This window comes from Crotalus tigris, unplaced genomic scaffold (genome assembly GCF_016545835.1).
Source record: "Crotalus tigris isolate CLP2741 ecotype Arizona unplaced genomic scaffold, ASM1654583v1 scf7180000019165.341595, whole genome shotgun sequence".
Taxonomy (NCBI): Eukaryota; Metazoa; Chordata; class Lepidosauria; order Squamata; family Viperidae; genus Crotalus; species Crotalus tigris.
In genome coordinates this window covers 256,648-275,124 of record NW_024097410.1, presented here as the reverse complement: position 1 = coordinate 275,124, position 18,477 = coordinate 256,648, and the positions used below count along the sequence as shown (strand labels likewise).

Here is an 18,477-nt window from a genome sequence, read left to right as displayed (position 1 = left end):
AAATCCAATCTTCATTAGAAAAAAAATCTGAATTTTAATTAAAAGTTTAAATAAAAAATAGTTTTTAACATTTGCAAACCATATGCTTGAGGAAACGAATCATGCATTAAGAGAGATAGCTGCCATGAACCCAATCTAGCAGTAAAAGTCACTGCACTCCCACAATTAATCAAGGAAGTTTCATTGGAAATGCTAGCTGCTTAACATGACACTACATGCCTCAATCAATGCTCAGATGTGAATTTGCATAGTTAAATGAATCAATGATCTTGCTCAAATAATCCAGTTCCTCATTTTTTTGACTCTTTATCAACTCTAGTTACAATTTCTCTCCAAACACAAGGAAATCAATAAATACCGTATTTTCCGGCGTATAAGACGATTTTCTAAACCATGAAAATCTTCTCAAAAGTTGGGGGTCGTCTTATATGCCCAGTCATCTTATACGCCAGAAAATATGGCTACCTAAAGAAACCAAAGAGGTTGGCCACAAATGGTTCAGTTATAAGAATTGGATTTGCAATCAAGAATTTTGCAAGTAGGGCCATTAGAGGAACAAGAAAAAGTAACATGGCATTTTGCTTAAAGGTCCAGAGGTAAAAAGCCCCACCTTAGCATATCAAAAAACAACCCCAGAAATTATTTCATTTTAAGCGCAGCAGCCCTTCGCGCCACGAAGTGGCGGTTTTCACCAGAAAAGGAGAAATATTTCCCAGGGCGGAATGGGACGAGGTAATCTGGCTGCCTTTATGTGCCCACTTCTTCTTGGGTGCCTTACTGCGGCTCACCCCAGGAGGGCCTTCTAGCTCCGCCTCTTTCTCCCCGGCGTTTTCCAGGGCTATTTGGCTGCAGAGGACATTTAAACGAGAATCCGGGCTGCCAATTCGCACGGCAACGTGTAGGCCACCTCGGACACAGGAAGGCGAGCCAGGAGGGAAAGGGAAGAGAAAGAGGAGAAAGGCGAGGTGCTGGCCAGCAAAAGTGTGGGGAACAGAGAGCCTCGCAGATGGAGCAAGCAAACTTACAAAAAGGGGAGCCTTCCCTTCCTCCCTCCCTCCCTCCCTCTCACACACACATACACACACACACACATACACACACTTTCTCTCCCTTCTCTCTCTCCCCAAAGGCACCAGAACGAAGTACGTGGGGGGAGGGGGTGCAGCCATGCAGCGAAGCCTGATCGGATTGTTATTAACTATGTCATTGGGGCAGGGGTGGCAGCCCCCCCTTTAAGTGTCCCATGCCAATATGCCAATAAAACAAGGCTTCTATTGCCCTGGAAACACTTCCACCCCCTGCCAGGGAATCCAGGCATCCAGGCCGCCGCTGCTCTTCTGCCTGATGGGGAATCCCACGAAGGAGCTGCAGGCGGGGAGGGAGGGCTGTCCCTGTCCTCCCTGCGGCAGGACAGGGACAGAAGTTATGGAGTACCCACAACTTCTGGAGGCAAGTTTTTTCTTTAGCAATAGGCACTGCTGTGGTAGAACCATTAAATATTGTTCCAATTCAGCATGCAGTTTTTTTTCCCTGTCACTTTTAAGATTAAATGCAAATAAAAGGGGCAATACAAGATGATATTAAAAAAACTATATAAAACCTGTGTCAAAGAGTCACCCATTTTTAGAAAATATTATTTTTTTTAACTGGGATTTTGTGGTTACCTTGTTTCCTTTTTCCTAAAAAGCATTAATTGCATTAGAAATTGAAACTATGGTGAAAAAGTATATTTCAAAATTCCCAAAAAATAATAGCTATAATAAAATTGCATGGCTGGTGGTCAGTATATACCTTTTAAATTACCGTATTTTCCGGCATATAAGATGACTTTCTAAACCATGAAAATCTTCTCAAAAGTTGGGGGTCTTCTTATACGCCCAGTCGTCTTATACGCCGGAATATACGGTAGCTTTGTTAAAATAAAAAAAAAAAAACATGTAAAAGTAGAATTTAGGCTATTTCATTTTTGTTTTTTTCATTTTCCAGTAAATGACAAAAATTGGATTCTTCTACTTCACTTGATTTTCCCTTAGGGTCAAAATAACCCATTTCCTGGATTTCCAGAGGCATTTTCTTCTTCACAAATGCCTGGTTAATTTCAGCAAGTGTTTTCGTTTTTGTTTCGGGTAAAACACAAAAAAGGAAAGTGGCTCCAGCAAGACAGATGGCAGCAAAAACCAGGAAACAGTATGTTTGTAATCTTTCCTGAAAACACAAAGCAAAATGAAACCTGGATTATCAGGATCCCTATCACAGATATCAAGCCAGTCTCAATCTACAAATGTAACAGAAAGAACATCTTTCTTTGACTAACACGTGCTTTCTATTAACAGCATTTCATAATATGCTTTGAAGCCTGACACCATATTTCGATCTCTCTGGTTTACAAACAACAAAAACATGTAAAAAACCATCCAGCTATTTTGGACTATCCCCACATATTCTTAACCATTACCTCTCATGATATTCTGTTAAAACTGTGCTATTTAATTACATAGAAAATTATGTAGAATCAGAACTATTTTTCATGGTAATAAAAATTAGGGTGAAAAATAAAGGGGTACAAGTTCTAGTTACCAAAGCTTTATTTAAATATAAGGAAAAATTTCCTAAAGGTAAGAGCTGTATAAGTTACCAAGGGAGTTTGTGGTTTCTCATTTTTGATGTTTTTAAAAGGAGGTTCAGCCCTTGTGTGTTTTTTGTTTTGCAAATTAGTACTTCTTTATTAAGTTGCCTCAAAAATAGGAACAGATCAACATGCTCTATCTCTGTTCAGAGCCTTGTCTTTTCCTGTGTATTTTTCAATTAATTCTTCTATTATTTTTTTATTTAAATTGCCCTATGTTTTTATTTTTATATCCCTGGTCCATGATGGTTTGCATGCAATAAAGCTATTCTTTTTTATATAAAAAAATAAATACATTCTTTTTAAAATAAAAATATTTAAATATTTTAAAATTATATTTTATCCTATTTATCTCTTATGAGATTGGTCTATCTCGAGGGGGGATCAATTTCTCTAGCCACATATTTCAATACTATAAGGCCAACAGGTGGTACTATGAAATTTATTTCTTTTTTATCATTTTTTCTTTTATTTGGCAGTAAGACACACAGGATAGAGCAGAGGTCCCCAACCTTTTGGGCACCAGGGACCGATTCCGTGGATAGAGGTTTTTCCATGGGTGCATGGTTTCGTGTGCTGCCTACATCTCATGGGTGGGGCTTTGCTTGTTTGTGCAGGCCAGTTGCTGGCATGCTGCAGCCCAGTACTAGTCCACGGACCAGGGATTGGGGGCCCCTGGGATAGACCTCATAAGCCAGGTTTAAGCAGGAAAAATGTCAGATAAAGGCAACACCCCCTGGACTGGAAATAGAGAAGTTTACAGTTTCCAATCTTTCATCCCGAAGGCTCAGCTCGGCTACTATAATTCTATATACATATTATGATAAAAACCAGAAAGTCAAGTAACCCCAAAATAGGGTATTTATCCAGAACTAGCAATAATAATTAAATAACAATGGAAAGGAGAATATAGATTAAACATTTTTTAAGATTACATTTTAGAAAAATAGGTTTGGAAGGCATGATGAGAAAGAAAAAGGGGCAAGTAATAATGGTCAGATTTGAGGGCAGGCCTGTCAGTTGCCCCTTCCCTTTCCCAAGAGTGAGATTTTTACACTCATTTGCACCAGTAGGCAGTGGGGTACCACAAGGTTCCATCTTAGGCCCAGTACGCTACAATATCTTCATTAATGACTTAGTTGAAGGAATTGAATGACAGATGAGGGAATTGAAGGGGAACTCATCAAATTTGCAGACGACACCAAACTGACAGGAGTAGCCAACACCCCAGAAGACAAACTCAGGATCCAAAAAGATCTTGACAAACTCGAACAATGGGCCCTATTCAACAAAATGAGTTTCAATGTGGAGAAAAGCAAAGTCTTACACTTAGGCAGGAAAAATCAAAGGCACGAATACAGATTGGGTGAGACCTGGCTTAAAAACAGTAACTGTGAGAAGGACCTTGTAGTCCTAGTGGACAATCACTTGACTATGAGCCAGCAGTGTGCAGCAGCAACCAAAAAAACTAATACAATCCTGGGTTGTATAAACAGAGGCATACAATCAAGATCACATGAAGTACTAGTACCACTTTACAAAGCCCTAGTAAGACCACACCTGAAATACTGCAGCCAATTTTGGTCACCATATCACAAAAAAGATGTTGAGAGTTTGGGAAAAAATCAGAGAAAAGCAACTAAGATGATCAAAGGTCTGGAGGCTAAAACATACAAAGAACGGCTATAGGACTTGGGTTTGGCTAGTCCAGGGGTAGGCAACCCAAAACCCTCAAAGAGCCATTTGGACCCGTTTCCCAATGAAAACAACCTGGGGAGCCGCAAAACCCTTTTGATATCTAAAATGAAGGTAACACTGCATATATCCTTTTTTACCTTTAGTGTGTGCATGTGTGTGTGTGTGTGTGTGTGTGTGTGTGTGTACAGGGCTTTTTTTGTCATAAAACGCCCAGAACAGAGTTCTGGCACATTTTTGGGATGGAACCTTGTAGGGTAGGCAAGGCGGGTTGTATGACGTGTGTGAGTTCTGGCACATTATTTTTTTTTACAAAATAATTACCTTTATTTTATAAAATAAAGGTTAAAAAAGGATATGTGCAGTGTTATCTTCATTTTAGATGTCAAAAGGGTCTCTCTCTGTCTGTCTCTCTCTCTTTCCTCTCTCTTTTTCTCCCTTTCCTCTTCCTCTCCCTTTTTCTCTCTTTCCTCTCTCCCTCTTTCTCTCTCCTCTTTTTCTCTTTCCTCTGTCTTTTTCTGGCTCCTCTTCTTCTCACTCTTTCTTTCCTCTCTCTCTCTCTCTTTCCCTCTCTCTCTTTCCCTCTCTCTTTCTTTCACTTTCCTCTTTTTCTCTTTCCTCTTCTCCTCTCTTTCTCTTTCCTCTCTCTTTCTCTTTTTCCTCTCCCTCTCTTTCTCTCTTTCCTCTTTCTCTCTTTCCTCTCTCTTTCCTATCTCTTTTTCCTCTCTCTCTCTTTCTCTTTCCCCTCTCTCTTTCCTATCTCTCTCTCTCTCTCTCTCCAGGTGAGGAGAAAGAGAGAGAACGAAAGGCAGACGGCACTGAAGGGGCGGGGAGGGGGAGCAGGACAGGAGGCAGCGGCTCTGGTGGTGGCATGGCAGCGGCCACTGCAGCATCATCAGGGGTCCCCACCACTGCCAGCCTGGCTGCTGCCCCCGTCACATCCTCAGCCATTTCATCATCGCAAGAGGAAGGGCGCCAAGGGGACACTGCAGTGCGGGTGCATCATGGGCGGCTGCACCAGCAAAGGGGAGTGCCGCTGTGGGGATGAGGGGGGTTGTGACCTCGTAGCCCAAGGTCTCCTTCTCCTGCAGCACCAAGGGCGGCAGCGGCAGCTCCCCAAAAGCGACCAAGGAAGGCAGCACCGATGGGGCTGAGGTGGGGCTGGGCAGTGGAGAGCCTGGCGGCAGCGGCAGCAGCAGGAGGATGGCGAAGGGGCGCGGCTGCCCAGTTGCCGCCACCTCTCCAGCTTCGCTCAGCATGACTGGCAGTGGCAGTGGTGGAGGGTGGCGAAGGGCGGTGGGGGTGGCTTCCCAAAAGTGGCTGAGGAAGGCACCACCGGTGGGGCCGGGTGGTGGAGAGCCCTGCGGCAGCAGTGTGAGGAGGGCGAAGGGGCGCAGTTGCCCGGTTGCTGCTGCCTCTTCGGCCTCAGTGCAACCGGCAGCAGCAGCGGTGGCGGTGGGAGGGCGGCGGTGGCTCCCCGAAAGCGGCCAAGGAAGGCACCACTGATGGGGCCGAAGTGGGGCCGGGTGGCGGAGAGCCCTGTGGTAGCGGCAGCAGCGTGAGGAAGGCGAAGGGGCGCATCTGCCTGGTCACTGCCGCCTCTCCAGCCTCGCCCAGCGTGACAGGCAGAGGCGGAGGTGGCGACAGTGGGAGGATGGCCAAGAGGTGCCGTGTAGCAGGTGGGGAGAGGGCCGGGCAGGCGCCATGGGGGAATCTATCGAAAGAGGCCACAGAGATCCGCTGCCTGCGAGATGGCAGAAAGGCGTGGGTGAAGAGGGGAAGCTACCGAGACCCCCGGCGACCCCTCCGACTAACAGAGGTGGCGGCAGAGCAAGGTGAAGAGAGACCCACCAGGCAGGGAAGAGGCATCCTGAGACTGGCCACCCATGGCTCCTTACCCAGGTTCTGCCACCTTTCCAGCAATCCTCCCGGCTCTTCCTTCGCTGCCACCATGTGCAGTTTGAAGAAGAGGTTTGTGGGCAGTCTCATAAACCAAAGTTCAACCAATCCATTCAAACTTTGTGAGAAGTTTGAATGGATTGGTTGAACTTTTTTAGTCCCACTTTTTTTTTTCAGACTGCACATGGGGACTGAGGACAGGGAGGTGCAGGAGACAGCTGAAAGAGCTGCATACGGCTCCAGAGCTGTGGGTTGCCCACCCGTGGGCTAGTCTAAAGAAAAGAAGAAATAGGGGGGACATGATAGCAGTATTCCAGTATTTGAGGGGCTGCCACAAGGCAGAAGGGGTCAGGTTGTTCACCAGAGCACCAGAGGGAAGGACAAGAAACAATGGTTGGAAACGGATCATGGAGAGAAGCAACCTGGAATTAAGGAGAAACTTCCTGACAGTGAGGAGAATCAACCAATGGGACAGCTTACCCCCAGAAATTGTGGATGCTCCATCACTAGAGATTTTAAAGAAAAGACTAGACAATCATCTGTCCGAGATGCTGTAGGTTCTTCTGCTTGAGCAGGCGGCTGGACTAGAAGACCTCCAGAGTCTCTTCCAGCTCTCTTCTATTCTAAGCACCACTCAGGTGCAAATGACTGCTGAAAGGACTCTAAGCTTGTCCACCCCAAGGAAAAAAAAACCCAGACACAAACTTAGCAATGTGATATATGCAGTACAATGCAGTGAGACATGTACAGATTTGTACATTGGGGAAGCAAAACAACCACTTCATAAACACATGGCACAATATAGAACAAACCGATCAGGACAAGATTCAGCAGTCCATCTGCATTTAAAAGACAAAGTCCACATTTTGGACAGAGACAACAGCTGGTTTGAAAGAAGGGTCAAAGAAGATATCTATGTCAAAATTGAACAGTAAAGGGAGAGAGAGATGACATCCTGTTGGAATATTCATGAGCAGGAAGAGTCATGTGATAACTCAGTCAGCCAATGTGAAGAAAGTGCTACTGAGTCTGTGCAAAAAGGTATTGAGTTAGAAGCTGAATTTTCAGTCTCAGGTCTGTCTCTGTATCTCTCTGTAAGAAGTCTTCATTGAGCTATGTTGCTGTAAAGAAGAATGTATGGTATTGTAAATATTTTAATATAAATATAAAGAAGTTATTTTGAATCAGCTAAATGCAGTCAACTGTGAGAGCTTCTGATTTATTTTTTCACCAATAGAGAAATTAAAATTCTCTAACAGGTTATGGGCCCAGAGCTTACTAAGGACTGCATTGTAATTTAAAGCTGGAAGAAATTGCCTGTGTTTAGAAAGTATAAGAACAAGCAGAATTTGCAGAATGGCTGCAATGGGATTTGAGGAAAACTCTGTGCCTTGTTTGGGCCAGAAGAATTACATTATATGGGCTGCTAAAATAGAATGTTTGCTGAAAGCTAAAGAGCTGTGGTATATCGTAGAAAATCCACCACAAGTGTTTGCAGCTGCTGATCAGAAAAGTCATGATCAAGCAATGGCTTATCTCATCTTGAATTTAGATGGTGAACAATTTCTAAATGTTGCAAATTTAAAGACTGCAAAGGAGATTTGGTTGAAGTTGAGAGCTGTGCACATGAATGTTTCTGCATGCAATATACTGCAATTGTCAAGAAAACTTTACAGGGCCTGTTTGCAACCAGGTGAATCTGTGGAACAGCATTTAAATAAAATGCAAAGTTTATTTTTGGACTTAGAACAACATGGGATTAAATTCCCTGAGTCCCAGAAGGTTTTATTGGTGTTGAACAGTTTAGATAAAACCTGGGACACAGTTTCTGCAATATTTGAGTGTAAAGAAGAGCAAGAATTAAATTTTTAGGAGGGAGTCCAGACTGCAAGTCTCCAGAGAAGAAACATTTTGCAAGCAGAAAGCTCAACAAGAAAAGAATTGCTACATTTGTGGAGCAAAGACACATCTGAAAAGGAACTGTTTGCAGAGGAACAATTTGCAGGAAAGGACATTTGTGCAAGCAAAAAAGACTGATTTGCAAAAGGAACATTTTGGTGTTGCAAAACTTTGCTATAGCAACAACAGAGACAAGTGGCTAATAGATAGTGGGGCAAGTCAAACAATTGTTAATGACTCTGAATTATTTTGCAGGTTTATTTTCCAATAGCACAAGAAGCTGTGGCTTTGGCAAATGGCAGAAAGCAAAAGTCATTGGAAAAGGCGATGTAAAAATTCCATATTTGGAATCAAAGTTTACCAATGTGCTTTGTGTACCTGAGATGGAACATAATTCGTTAAGTGTGTCTAATTTAGACAAACAAGGTTTTGAGATCATTTTTGTAAATGGGAAATGTCTCATCAAAAGGAATGGGAATATTTGTGCAGAAAGCATAAAGGAAGATAACCTATATGTATTGCAGGGGCAAAAGGTTCAATGTTCCCATATATTTAAGAATGTTGCAGAGCACAATTTGTGTGTTCATCTTCTACATAGAAGACTTGGCCATGCAAGCTTTAAGGTTTTGCAGCAAATGCAAGATTTTGCAGAAGGGCTAAATTTGAAGGGATGCAAAACATATTTGGACTGTGCAGTATGCAAAGCATCAAAGTCAAAGGCATTCCCAGTTAGTAAATATAGCACAAGACAAACAAAAAGAGCTCTAGAGTTGATCCATGCAGATCTGGTGGGACCTATGCAAGCCAGTTTGGGAGGAGCAAAATATGCACTGGTAATTGTTGATGATTATAGCAGGTATTCATTTTGCTACTTGCTTAGAGGTAAGACAGAGGTACTACAACAATTCAAACAGTGGGTAAGTTTTGTAGATAGAAGGTACAGACAACAAGTGTGTCAGTTGCAAACTGACAGAGGTACTGAATTTATGTCAGCTAAATTCAAACAATGGTTGGGGCAGCTGGGGATAAGACACAGACATACAAATCCTTACACAGCAGCAGAGAACGGTGTAGCTGAAAGAAGGAATGGTGTTTTGCAAACAATGAAAGATTCATTATTAGAGGATTCTGGTATGAGCAAGTCATATTGGGGAGAAGCCATATTGACTGCCAATTATATAGTTAACAGGCTGTGGAGTTCCTCCATTAATAATACTCCATATGCCATTCTATATGGGAGAAAGCCATCACTGGCACATTTGAGAATTTTTGGAAGTACTGCATAGGTATATATTCCGAAAGCAATCAGAAGTAATGGACAGCAAAAGGCAAGAAAGCTCAGGTTTGTGGGCTATGAGCCAGGGTCAAAAGGATATCGCTTTAGCGATGGAAGTAAAAGAATTGTAATTTCAAGGTCTGCTAATTTTGCAGAACAAAATTGGGACAGAATTTTTTTTTAAATAAAAAGTTTTTATTTTCCATTTATTCAACATAATACAATTTACAAAATAAGATGATTGGTGCCGCTTGCCCATTCCCCTTAGGCTGCGTCCACTCTCTCTAATACTTCCCTACTTCCCTCCTCTTTCTCTCCTCCCCTCCAACTCTCTTCCCCTCCCCTTCTCCTCTTACCATCCTACTTCCTCCCTGCACTTTCCTCCCCTCTCATCCCTCCAAACACAGGAACGCAGCATAGGGGAAATGCCCAAGCAGCACCTCTCTCATAAACTACCATATCTATATTATCCTTACCCACCCATTCACCCATCCACCCACCCTTGACCCTCCCCCCCTCACTTCCCAGAGCAGAGTACAGGGTTATTAATAAAAAAATATATACAATAAAAAAGGAAAAAAAAAGAAAAAAGAAAAGGAAAGAAAAAAAAGAAAAAAATCATACTTAGCCCTTAACTCCCCTTAAATTACATCATCATACAGAAATCTTCTACAACATTTACTATAAAATTTATTCATAAAATAAATGAAACTTTGTAGTCCCATACTTTTTCTGAATATAATCTATCCATCTTCTCCATACAATAATATATCTTTCTTGTGTATGATCCTTCAAATAAGCAGAAAATTTTGCCATTTCTGCAAAATTAGAAACTTTAAATATCCATTCTTCTAAAGTAGGCAACAAATCTTTCTTCCAATATGAGCCTACTAGTAACCTTGCAGCAGTTAATAAATTCAACATTAAAATAGTTTCTTTGTCATTTAAGTCCACAAAAATACCCAATAAGAATAATTGAGGAGTAAGCTTTATCTTCCTTTTAAAGATCTTTTGAATGTTCCACCAAATCATAATCCAAAAAGCCTTTACCTTTTTACAATTCCACCAAACGTGAAAATATGTCGCATCCATATTACCATATCTCCAGCATTTGGGTTGTAAATTAGAGTACATACGAGATAATTTTTTAGGATCTAGATGCCATCTATAAAACATTTTATAAAAATTTTCCCTCAAATTTTGAGCTTGTGTAAATTTAACATTTCTGATCCAAATTATCTCCCATAAGTCCAATGGGATTGGTTCCTCGATATTCTGAGCCCATTTAATCATACAGTCTTTAATCAATTCTGTTTCAGAGTCTAATTCTATTAAAGCATTATAAATTCTTTTTATATGGGCCTGATTCTGATTTTTAATCCGAATAACCAAATTTTCATCTTCTAATGTTATACCCTCTGTAAGGACCCACCCCACTTTGCATCTTAAGAAGACAGAACTCTTGGAATAATTCTTCCAACAGGAATCCTTTATTAAGAGAAAATGGTTGCAGGCATGCTAGACAGGACTTGGGGTTCAAGCTCTCCCATTCAAGGTTTTAAGGGGTTCCCCAGTAGTCCCACCCAATCAACCCCCCCTTCCAGTGATAGTTTCAAGTATCACAATTCCATCCCCTTTCTTCTTCCGTCTGGATGGAGACTTCAGATAACTACATGAAAGGCAATTACTCTTCTTTGATATGTTAACGCTTAGAGGCCACAATAAACACACATTCAGTCCTTTGAAGTGTGCTGAAGGAAGTGAGGGCCATAAAGCCCCTTTGCTCTCCCCCTTTTCTCCCTCTTATGGCAGAATCCAGAGAAGGCAGAATTGGGAGTTTCTATGTTTGATAATTAAAGATGAAATATAATTGGATTCTGACATCCGGCCCCTCTTAACAATAAGAGAGATCCACCTGAAAGAAAACACAAGTAAAAATTTAGTTAGGCTTGTTAGGATACTCTGTGTGAAACTTCTTCAATAGCTTCGGGGCTCTGACGTGACGTTTATGGACCCACTCATTTTGTGAGGCAGGGAGGTGTTTCCAGGCAACTAGGTACTGAGTTGTTCCACGATATCTCCTAGAGTCAAGGATCTCTTTTATTTCGAAGTGTTGTTCCCCCTCCACCATGATTGGAGGTGGTGGGGGGGGGATTTTTGGCCGTAGAGGTGACTGATGCTCTCTTTTCAGCAAGCTGCAATGAAAAATTGGGTGTATTTGCCTGAGGTTTTTGGGTAATTCTAATTCTACTGTTACTGGATTTATGATCCTTTTAATTGGAAAAGGTCCTATATATTTTGGTCCAAGTTTTTTACAGGGCTGTAGGGACTTTAGGTATTTTGTAGATAAGTACACCATTTCTCCTATAATGAATGGTGTAGGCTCAACCCTTTTTTTATCGGCTTGTGCTTTGTATGCCCGCCTAGCTTCATCTAGTGATTTTCTGACTATTGGCCAGGTGTTTTGTAGGTTTTCCATCCATTCTTTCAGTGAAGGGATCGTTGGTTCTTTTGGGGTTAACTCTGGCATAGGGTTGAAACTTTGGCCGTTGGCTATTTGAAAAGGAGTGTAGCCTGTGCTGGAGTGGACTGCATTATTGTAGGCAACTTCTGCAAAAGGAAGTAAGTCCGTCCAATCACTCTGTTGGAAATTTAAAAAACATCTCAAATATTGCTCAAGTACCGACTGGCAGCGTTCCGCTTGTCCATCTCCTTGAGGGTGGTGGCTAGATGTCAATCCCTGAGTGGTCCCTAAGAGGGATAAAAATTCCTTCCAAAATGCAGACGTAAATTGCACTCCCCTATCAGAGATGATGCGTTGGGGTGCCCCGTGCAATCTGTAAATGTGCTGGATAAAAAGTTTTGCTAAGGCCTTTGCAGTGGGAATTTTTTGGCAAGGGATAAAGTGCACCTGTTTGGAAAATAGGTCCGTGACTGTCCAGATAACAGTATTCCCATTGCTTTCAGGCAATTCCACTATAAAATCCATGGCTATTTCCCTCCAGGGGGCTGAGGGACTTGCCACTGGTTGTAACAGCCCTGGCGATTTCCCTTGCAACCTCTTTGCTGATGCACAGGTTGGGCAGCTGGCAACATAACTTTCTATGTCCTTTTTTATTGATGGCCACCAAAATTGCCGTTTAATTAAGTGTAAAGTTTTTACAAATCCAAAATGCCCTGCTGATTTTGTGTCATGGCAAAGTTGCATGAAAGTTAGTCTTTGAGTTGTTGGTATATATAACTTTTCCCCTACCCAAGGCAATCCGTCTCTCATTGTGCACACATGTTTGTTTTTCTGGAACCAATCATCTGTTTCCAAACTTTTTCTGAATTCAATCCCAGTTTGGCTGTCCAGTTGTGGTTTTATTTTGGCTTGGGTTCTTGTGGTTACTGGTGCTGCCAGTTGTGACTCTGCCATTATTGGTCTAGAGTCTGTGGTTCGTGCGCTGTTATATTGGGGCATGCGAGATAGTGCATCTGCCAGGAAGTTCTTTCTTCCTGGTAAATGTTTGAGCTTAAATTGGAATTGGTGAAAATGCTGGGACCAGCGGGCTTGTTTGGGATTGAGTTTCCTGGAAGTTTTCAGGGCTTCTAAATTTTTGTGATCAGTCCATACCTGGAAGGGGATTTTGTTGCCTTCCAGGAACTGTCGCCACGTGAGTAATGCCCAACGTATCCCATAAGCCTCCTTCTCCCATACGGGCCAGCGCTGTTCTGTTTCCGTGAGTTTCTTAGATGTATATGCACAGGGTTGCAATACTGCATCATCATTTTCTTGTAATAGCACAGCCCCCACTGCCACATCACTTGCATCTGCCTGTATTATGAAGGGTTTGTCCATGTCTGGGTGCCTTAGTACTGGTTCGGCAGAAAAAAGTCTCTTTAGTCTCTCAAACGCTGCTTGGCACTCCATTGTCCATGTTAGTGGCTGGCTAGGTTTTACTGAGGATGTTCCCTTCGTTTTTAGTAAGTTAGTGAGGGGCAAGGCTATCTGTGCAAATGAGGGGATGAATTGGCGGTAAAAATTTGCAAAGCCCAGGAAACTTTGTAGTTGCTTTCTTGTGCGGGGTGGTGCCCAATCTAATACTGCTTTGACCTTCTCTGGGTCCATTTCAATGCCCTGTGGGGATATGCGATAGCCTAGGTAGTCTATCCTTTCCTGGTGGAATTCGCATTTTGAGAGTTTGGCATATAGGTGAGCGGCTCGCAGCTTCTTTAAAACCGCTCTGACAAGTTTGACGTGTTCTTCTTTTGTTTCGGTAAAGATAAGAATGTCGTCCAAGTAAACAAGGACCCCCTTAAACAGGTGCTCCCTTAGAACGTCATTGATTAATTGCATAAAGACTGCAGGGCCCCTTGTAATCCAAATGGCAAGACTTTGAATTGATAGCACCCCATGGGGCAGTTAAATGCAGTCTTCCATTCGTCCCCTTCCTTGATTCTCACGCGATAGTAAGCTTCCCTTAAGTCTAGTTTAGAAAAAATTTTCCCTTTCGATAGGTGTGACAGCATGTCTTTCATGAGGGGCAGCGGGTATAGGTTGCTTTCACTGATTGTATTCAGGGCCCTATAATCCACGCATAAACGTAAAGAGCCATCCTTCTTCTCTCTAAAAAGGACCGGGGCAGCCACTTTAGGCTTGGCTGGCTCAATGAAACCTCTCTCCAGGTTTTTTTTTATAAATCTTTCCATTTCCTCCTTCTCCTTTGGGCTCATGGAGTATAATCTGGGCTTCGGGAGTTTTGCCCCAGGCTTGAATTCAATGGTACAGTCTGTGGGTCGGTGGGGGGGAAGCTCATTCGCCCTCTCCTCACTGAAGACTTCAGCAAGGTCCCTATATTCCTCTGGTATTTCTGTTAATCTTTTTTCCTCTCCTATGGATGCTTTTTCTATTCTTGATTCTGGTAGCCTCTCTTGGGGTTTTAAGTCCATAGGGTCCCCCTTCGGGAATTTGATTTCTGTCGTCCTCCAATTTACCCAGGGGTTCCATTTTTTCAACCATTCCATCCCTAGAATCATTGGGCATTCCATACCTGGGGTCACCACAAACGTTAAGTCCTCTTCATGGTTGCCCAGGGAGAGATGTATTGGCAAAGTGGCTAGGGTAGCTGGCACCCCCCCTGCTATGGATCCATCTAGCTGGCCAAATGAGATTGGTTGTTCCAGTCTCCTGGATGGGATGCCCAGATTCCCCACTAGTGTTGGGCTAATGAGGCAGCGGGTACAGCCAGAGTCTATTAAGGCTTTCACCTTCACAGCTTCGGGCATGGGGGGGATTAATATAGTCACTGTTTTGAAGATGGGTGTGATGCATCCACTTACCAGGGGTTCGCCCTCCGAGCTGTCATCTGAGGCATCCACCGGCCCTGTGGTGTAGGCTGGAGTCCTTTCCCCTTGGTGAGCAGAGGTGGGGGTTTCTGCAATTTCCATCATTCTCATGGCCGTTTCTTTTGGCTTAGCTGAATACTTTCCGGGTTTGTTGATTGGGGATCTGTCTGGGTTGTGCTGGGGGGCCTTTGAGCGGCATTCTACAGCTCGATGCCCTTCTCTTCCGCACTTGAAACATCTCATTTGCTTCTTGGCTGTATCCGATGATTTCACCGGTTGGTGTGTCAGCTCAGGCGGGGGGCGGCTCCATTGTTTTCCTCGGCGGTGCCTCTTCAATATGTCGATCTCTGCTTCCTCTGCCAAGACGTACCATTCCTCAAGTCGATGTGGGTCCCTCGGGGCAGGCAAGCATCATATAGATCATAGTTTAGTCCGTCTTTGAAATGGCCAAGGAGGATGTCTTCTGGCCAATTCAGTTTGCTGGCAATGGCCCGGAATTCTTGTGTATACTCAGCCACTGGGCGTTTGCCCTGCCTCATCGTTGTTATTCTTTCACGGGCTTTGCGATCAGCCAGGGGGTCTTCAAATCGTCTTCTCAAAGAGGACATGAAACGGTTGAAGTTACTGAGTTCTGGGGCATTGGAGTCATGCAAGTTCACTACCCAATCCGCAGCTGGTCCATCCAGGGCAGATTGCACGATCCGGATGCGGGCTTTGTCGCTGGGAATATCCTGCCCATATTCCTCCATGTAGCTGAGGACTTGGGTTAGGAAAAATCCCAAGCGTGTTGGCTCCCCTTTGAATTTCACTTCCAACGGTGGACGTCTTGGAATGGATTGGTGCCTCTGTTGTGGGTGGTAGTGCCTTCCGTCCAGATTGCCATCTGTGGTCCGGTAGGGGGTGGGAGCTCCTGGATCAGTAGATGTCCCTGGGGTTGCAGGTTCCACGTTCCCCTCGGTGTCTCTCCCTTTGCGGCTCCAGGAACTGGGGCAGCCGTAGGGTTCAGTATTCTCCTCTCCTAGGGAGCTGAGAGTTCTCTTCATCAGGTCAATAGCTTTCTCTAGGATCCAGTCTGAGTACGGTGCCCAGCTTCCTCCCTCTTCACTTGCGTGCAGGGATTTCTCCATCTCCTGCTTCCATTCTGGTTGCTTGGTCCCCCGTCTCAGGGTCACCTTTCTTGATTCCTTTCCCCACTCACTTTTCTTTCCAACGCCCATCGACCAGCGAGGCTTGTGGTCCTGTGTCTCCACCACTTCTTCTCCTGAGGAATCTGGCCTCTCGGATCCCAACATCTGGCAAGGTTCCAACTGGGTCAGCGGCTCTCTTTCCAGGGAGTTTTCCCCCTCTCTTGCTCCATTGTCTGACATGGTAAATTTTTGCAAAATCCCCCGGCAAGGGTCTTCCTTCCAGGTGGATTAATTTTGCAAGTCCTGTCTAATGTAAGGACCCACCCCACTTTGCATCTTAAGAAGACAGAACTCTTGGAATAATTCTTCCAACAGGAATCCTTTATTAAGAGAAAATGGTTGCAGGCATGCTAGACAGGACTTGGGGTTCAAGCTCTCCCATTCAAGGTTTTAAGGGGTTCCCCAGTAGTCCCACCCAATCAACCCCCCTTCCAGTGATAGTTTCAAGTATCACAATTCCATCCCCTTTCTTCTTCCGTCTGGATGGAGACTTCAGATAACTACATGAAAGGCAATTACTCTTCTTTGATATGTTAACGCTTAGAGGCCACAATAAACACACATTCAGTCCTTTGAAGTGTGCTGAAGGAAGTGAGGGCCATAAAGCCCCTTTGCTCTCCCCCTTTTCTCCCTCTTATGGCAGAATCCAGAGAAGGCAGAATTGGGAGTTTCTATGTTTGATAATTAAAGATGAAATATAATTGGATTCTGACACCCTCTTTCTTATCTACAGTCCACCTATCCACTATTTGTAAATATTGAAACCATGACTGTAGAATATTTTCTTGCCTTAATACATCTAAGGATTTTAAATGCCAATCCAAACCTGACTAAATTAATAATTCTTTATACGAAATTTTGTCAAAATTCATCGCCTTAGAAATTCCCTCAATTGCGTGTCTAGGAATCCCCCAGATAGGTATTTTATAATTTAACCTATGATAATACTTTTTCCAAACTCGAAGTAAGGCATTCCTCAAAATGTGTGATTTGAAAGCCCGGTCCACTTTCTTATTAAAAATTAAATATGCATGCCAACCATACATTAAATCCCACCCTTCAAGAGAAAGAATATCCTTATTTGATAAATTAAGCCAATCACTTATCCAAGTTAAGGCGGCTGCATCATAATATAATTTCAAATTAGGTGCTTTAAGTCGTCCTCTTTCTCGGGCATCTTGCAAAATCTTAAACTTAACCCTTGGTTTTTTCCCAGCCCAAGTGAATTTATTGATACCCTTCTGCCATTCCTCCAAATTTACATCTTTTTTAAAAATAGGTATCATCTGAAACAAGAAAAGAAACTTTGGTAGAACATTCATTTTTAGAGCTGAAATTCTCCCCAACAGTGACAATTGCAATTTTTTCCAATCATTTAAGTCCTTTTGTACTTTTGCCCATAATAGTTCATAATTATTCTTATACAATTTTCCATTTGAAGCAGTTAAATATACTCCCAAATATTTAACCTTTTTCACCATCTGAAAACCTGTAGCTTTGACTAAACTTTCCTTATCATTAACTGACATATTCTTAGATAATATCTTAGTCTTATGGTTATTGACTTTAAAACCAGAAACTTTCCCATACTGTGTTATAAGTTCTAATAGACAATCAACCACTCGAGTCAGTTGTTCCAAAATTAAAACCAAATCATCCGCAAAAGCCCGCAATTTATACTCATTCTTTCTTATCTTTATACCCTTGAGTATTGTTGATTCTCGAATCTGGATCAACAAAATCTCCAATGTTAAAACAAATAACAATGGAGATAATGGACATCCTTGTCTTGTTCCTTTTTCAATATTAAAAGTCTCAGTCAGTCCCCCATTAACAACAATTTGAGCAGCTTGTTGCTGATATATAGCTTTAAGCGCATGTAAAAAATTATCCCCAAAATTCATTTTCTCTACCAGTGAGAATAAAAATTGCCAGTCTAATTGATCAAAAGCTTTTTCAGCATCCAAAAATATAAAAGCCACAGGAATCTGATTGCTCTTATCCAGATACTCAATTAAATTAATAATTTGTCTTACTTTATATTTCATATATCGCCCTGTTATAAATCCTGATTGATCACTGTGGATCAAATCCTTCATAACCTGCATTAATCTATTTGCCAAAATTTTAGTGAAAATCTTATAATCTACATTTAAAAAGATATTGGCCTATAATTCCTAGGCTCTGTAAGATCTTGGTCCTCGTTCGGAATCAATGATATGAACGCTCTTTTCCAAGAAGGGGGGACTTGTGCTCCCAACAAAATACTATTAAAGAGCTCCTTTAATGGCTCCATCATTTCTTCAGATAAGATTTTATAATACGTCGATGTCAATCCATCTGTTACTGGAGACTTTCCCACCTTTAACTGCTTAATAGCTAAACCAATTTCCTCCACAGTAATTAAACAATTCATCCCATTTTGCTGTTCCTCAGAAAGTTTAGGAAAATGTACTGATTGTAAATATTTATCTATATCCATTCCCTTTATATTATCACTTGAATATAATTTTGTATAAAAATCTAAAAAACTCTTTTTAATCAAATTTTGCTGAAAGACCTTGGTA

General features: G+C 42.5%; 1 protein-coding gene across 5 annotated transcripts in view; it reads right to left on the bottom strand.

The window, feature by feature from the left end:
• The window catches only part of SLC2A9 (solute carrier family 2 member 9), a 125,167-nt gene that overhangs the window by 13,189 nt on the left and 93,501 nt on the right, over positions 1-18,477 (bottom strand). For 3 of the 5 annotated variants that reach the window (XM_039360243.1, XM_039360242.1, XM_039360241.1), the window contains one exon: positions 1,091-2,205. The exons of the other annotated variants lie outside the window; for them this stretch is intronic. In XM_039360243.1, coding sequence (XP_039216177.1) covers positions 1,951-2,205 — 255 coding nt within the window. In that variant the 3' untranslated portion in view covers positions 1,091-1,950. Of the gene's footprint in view, positions 1-1,090; positions 2,206-18,477 lie in introns of those variants that run through there. 5 annotated transcript variants of the gene reach the window in all.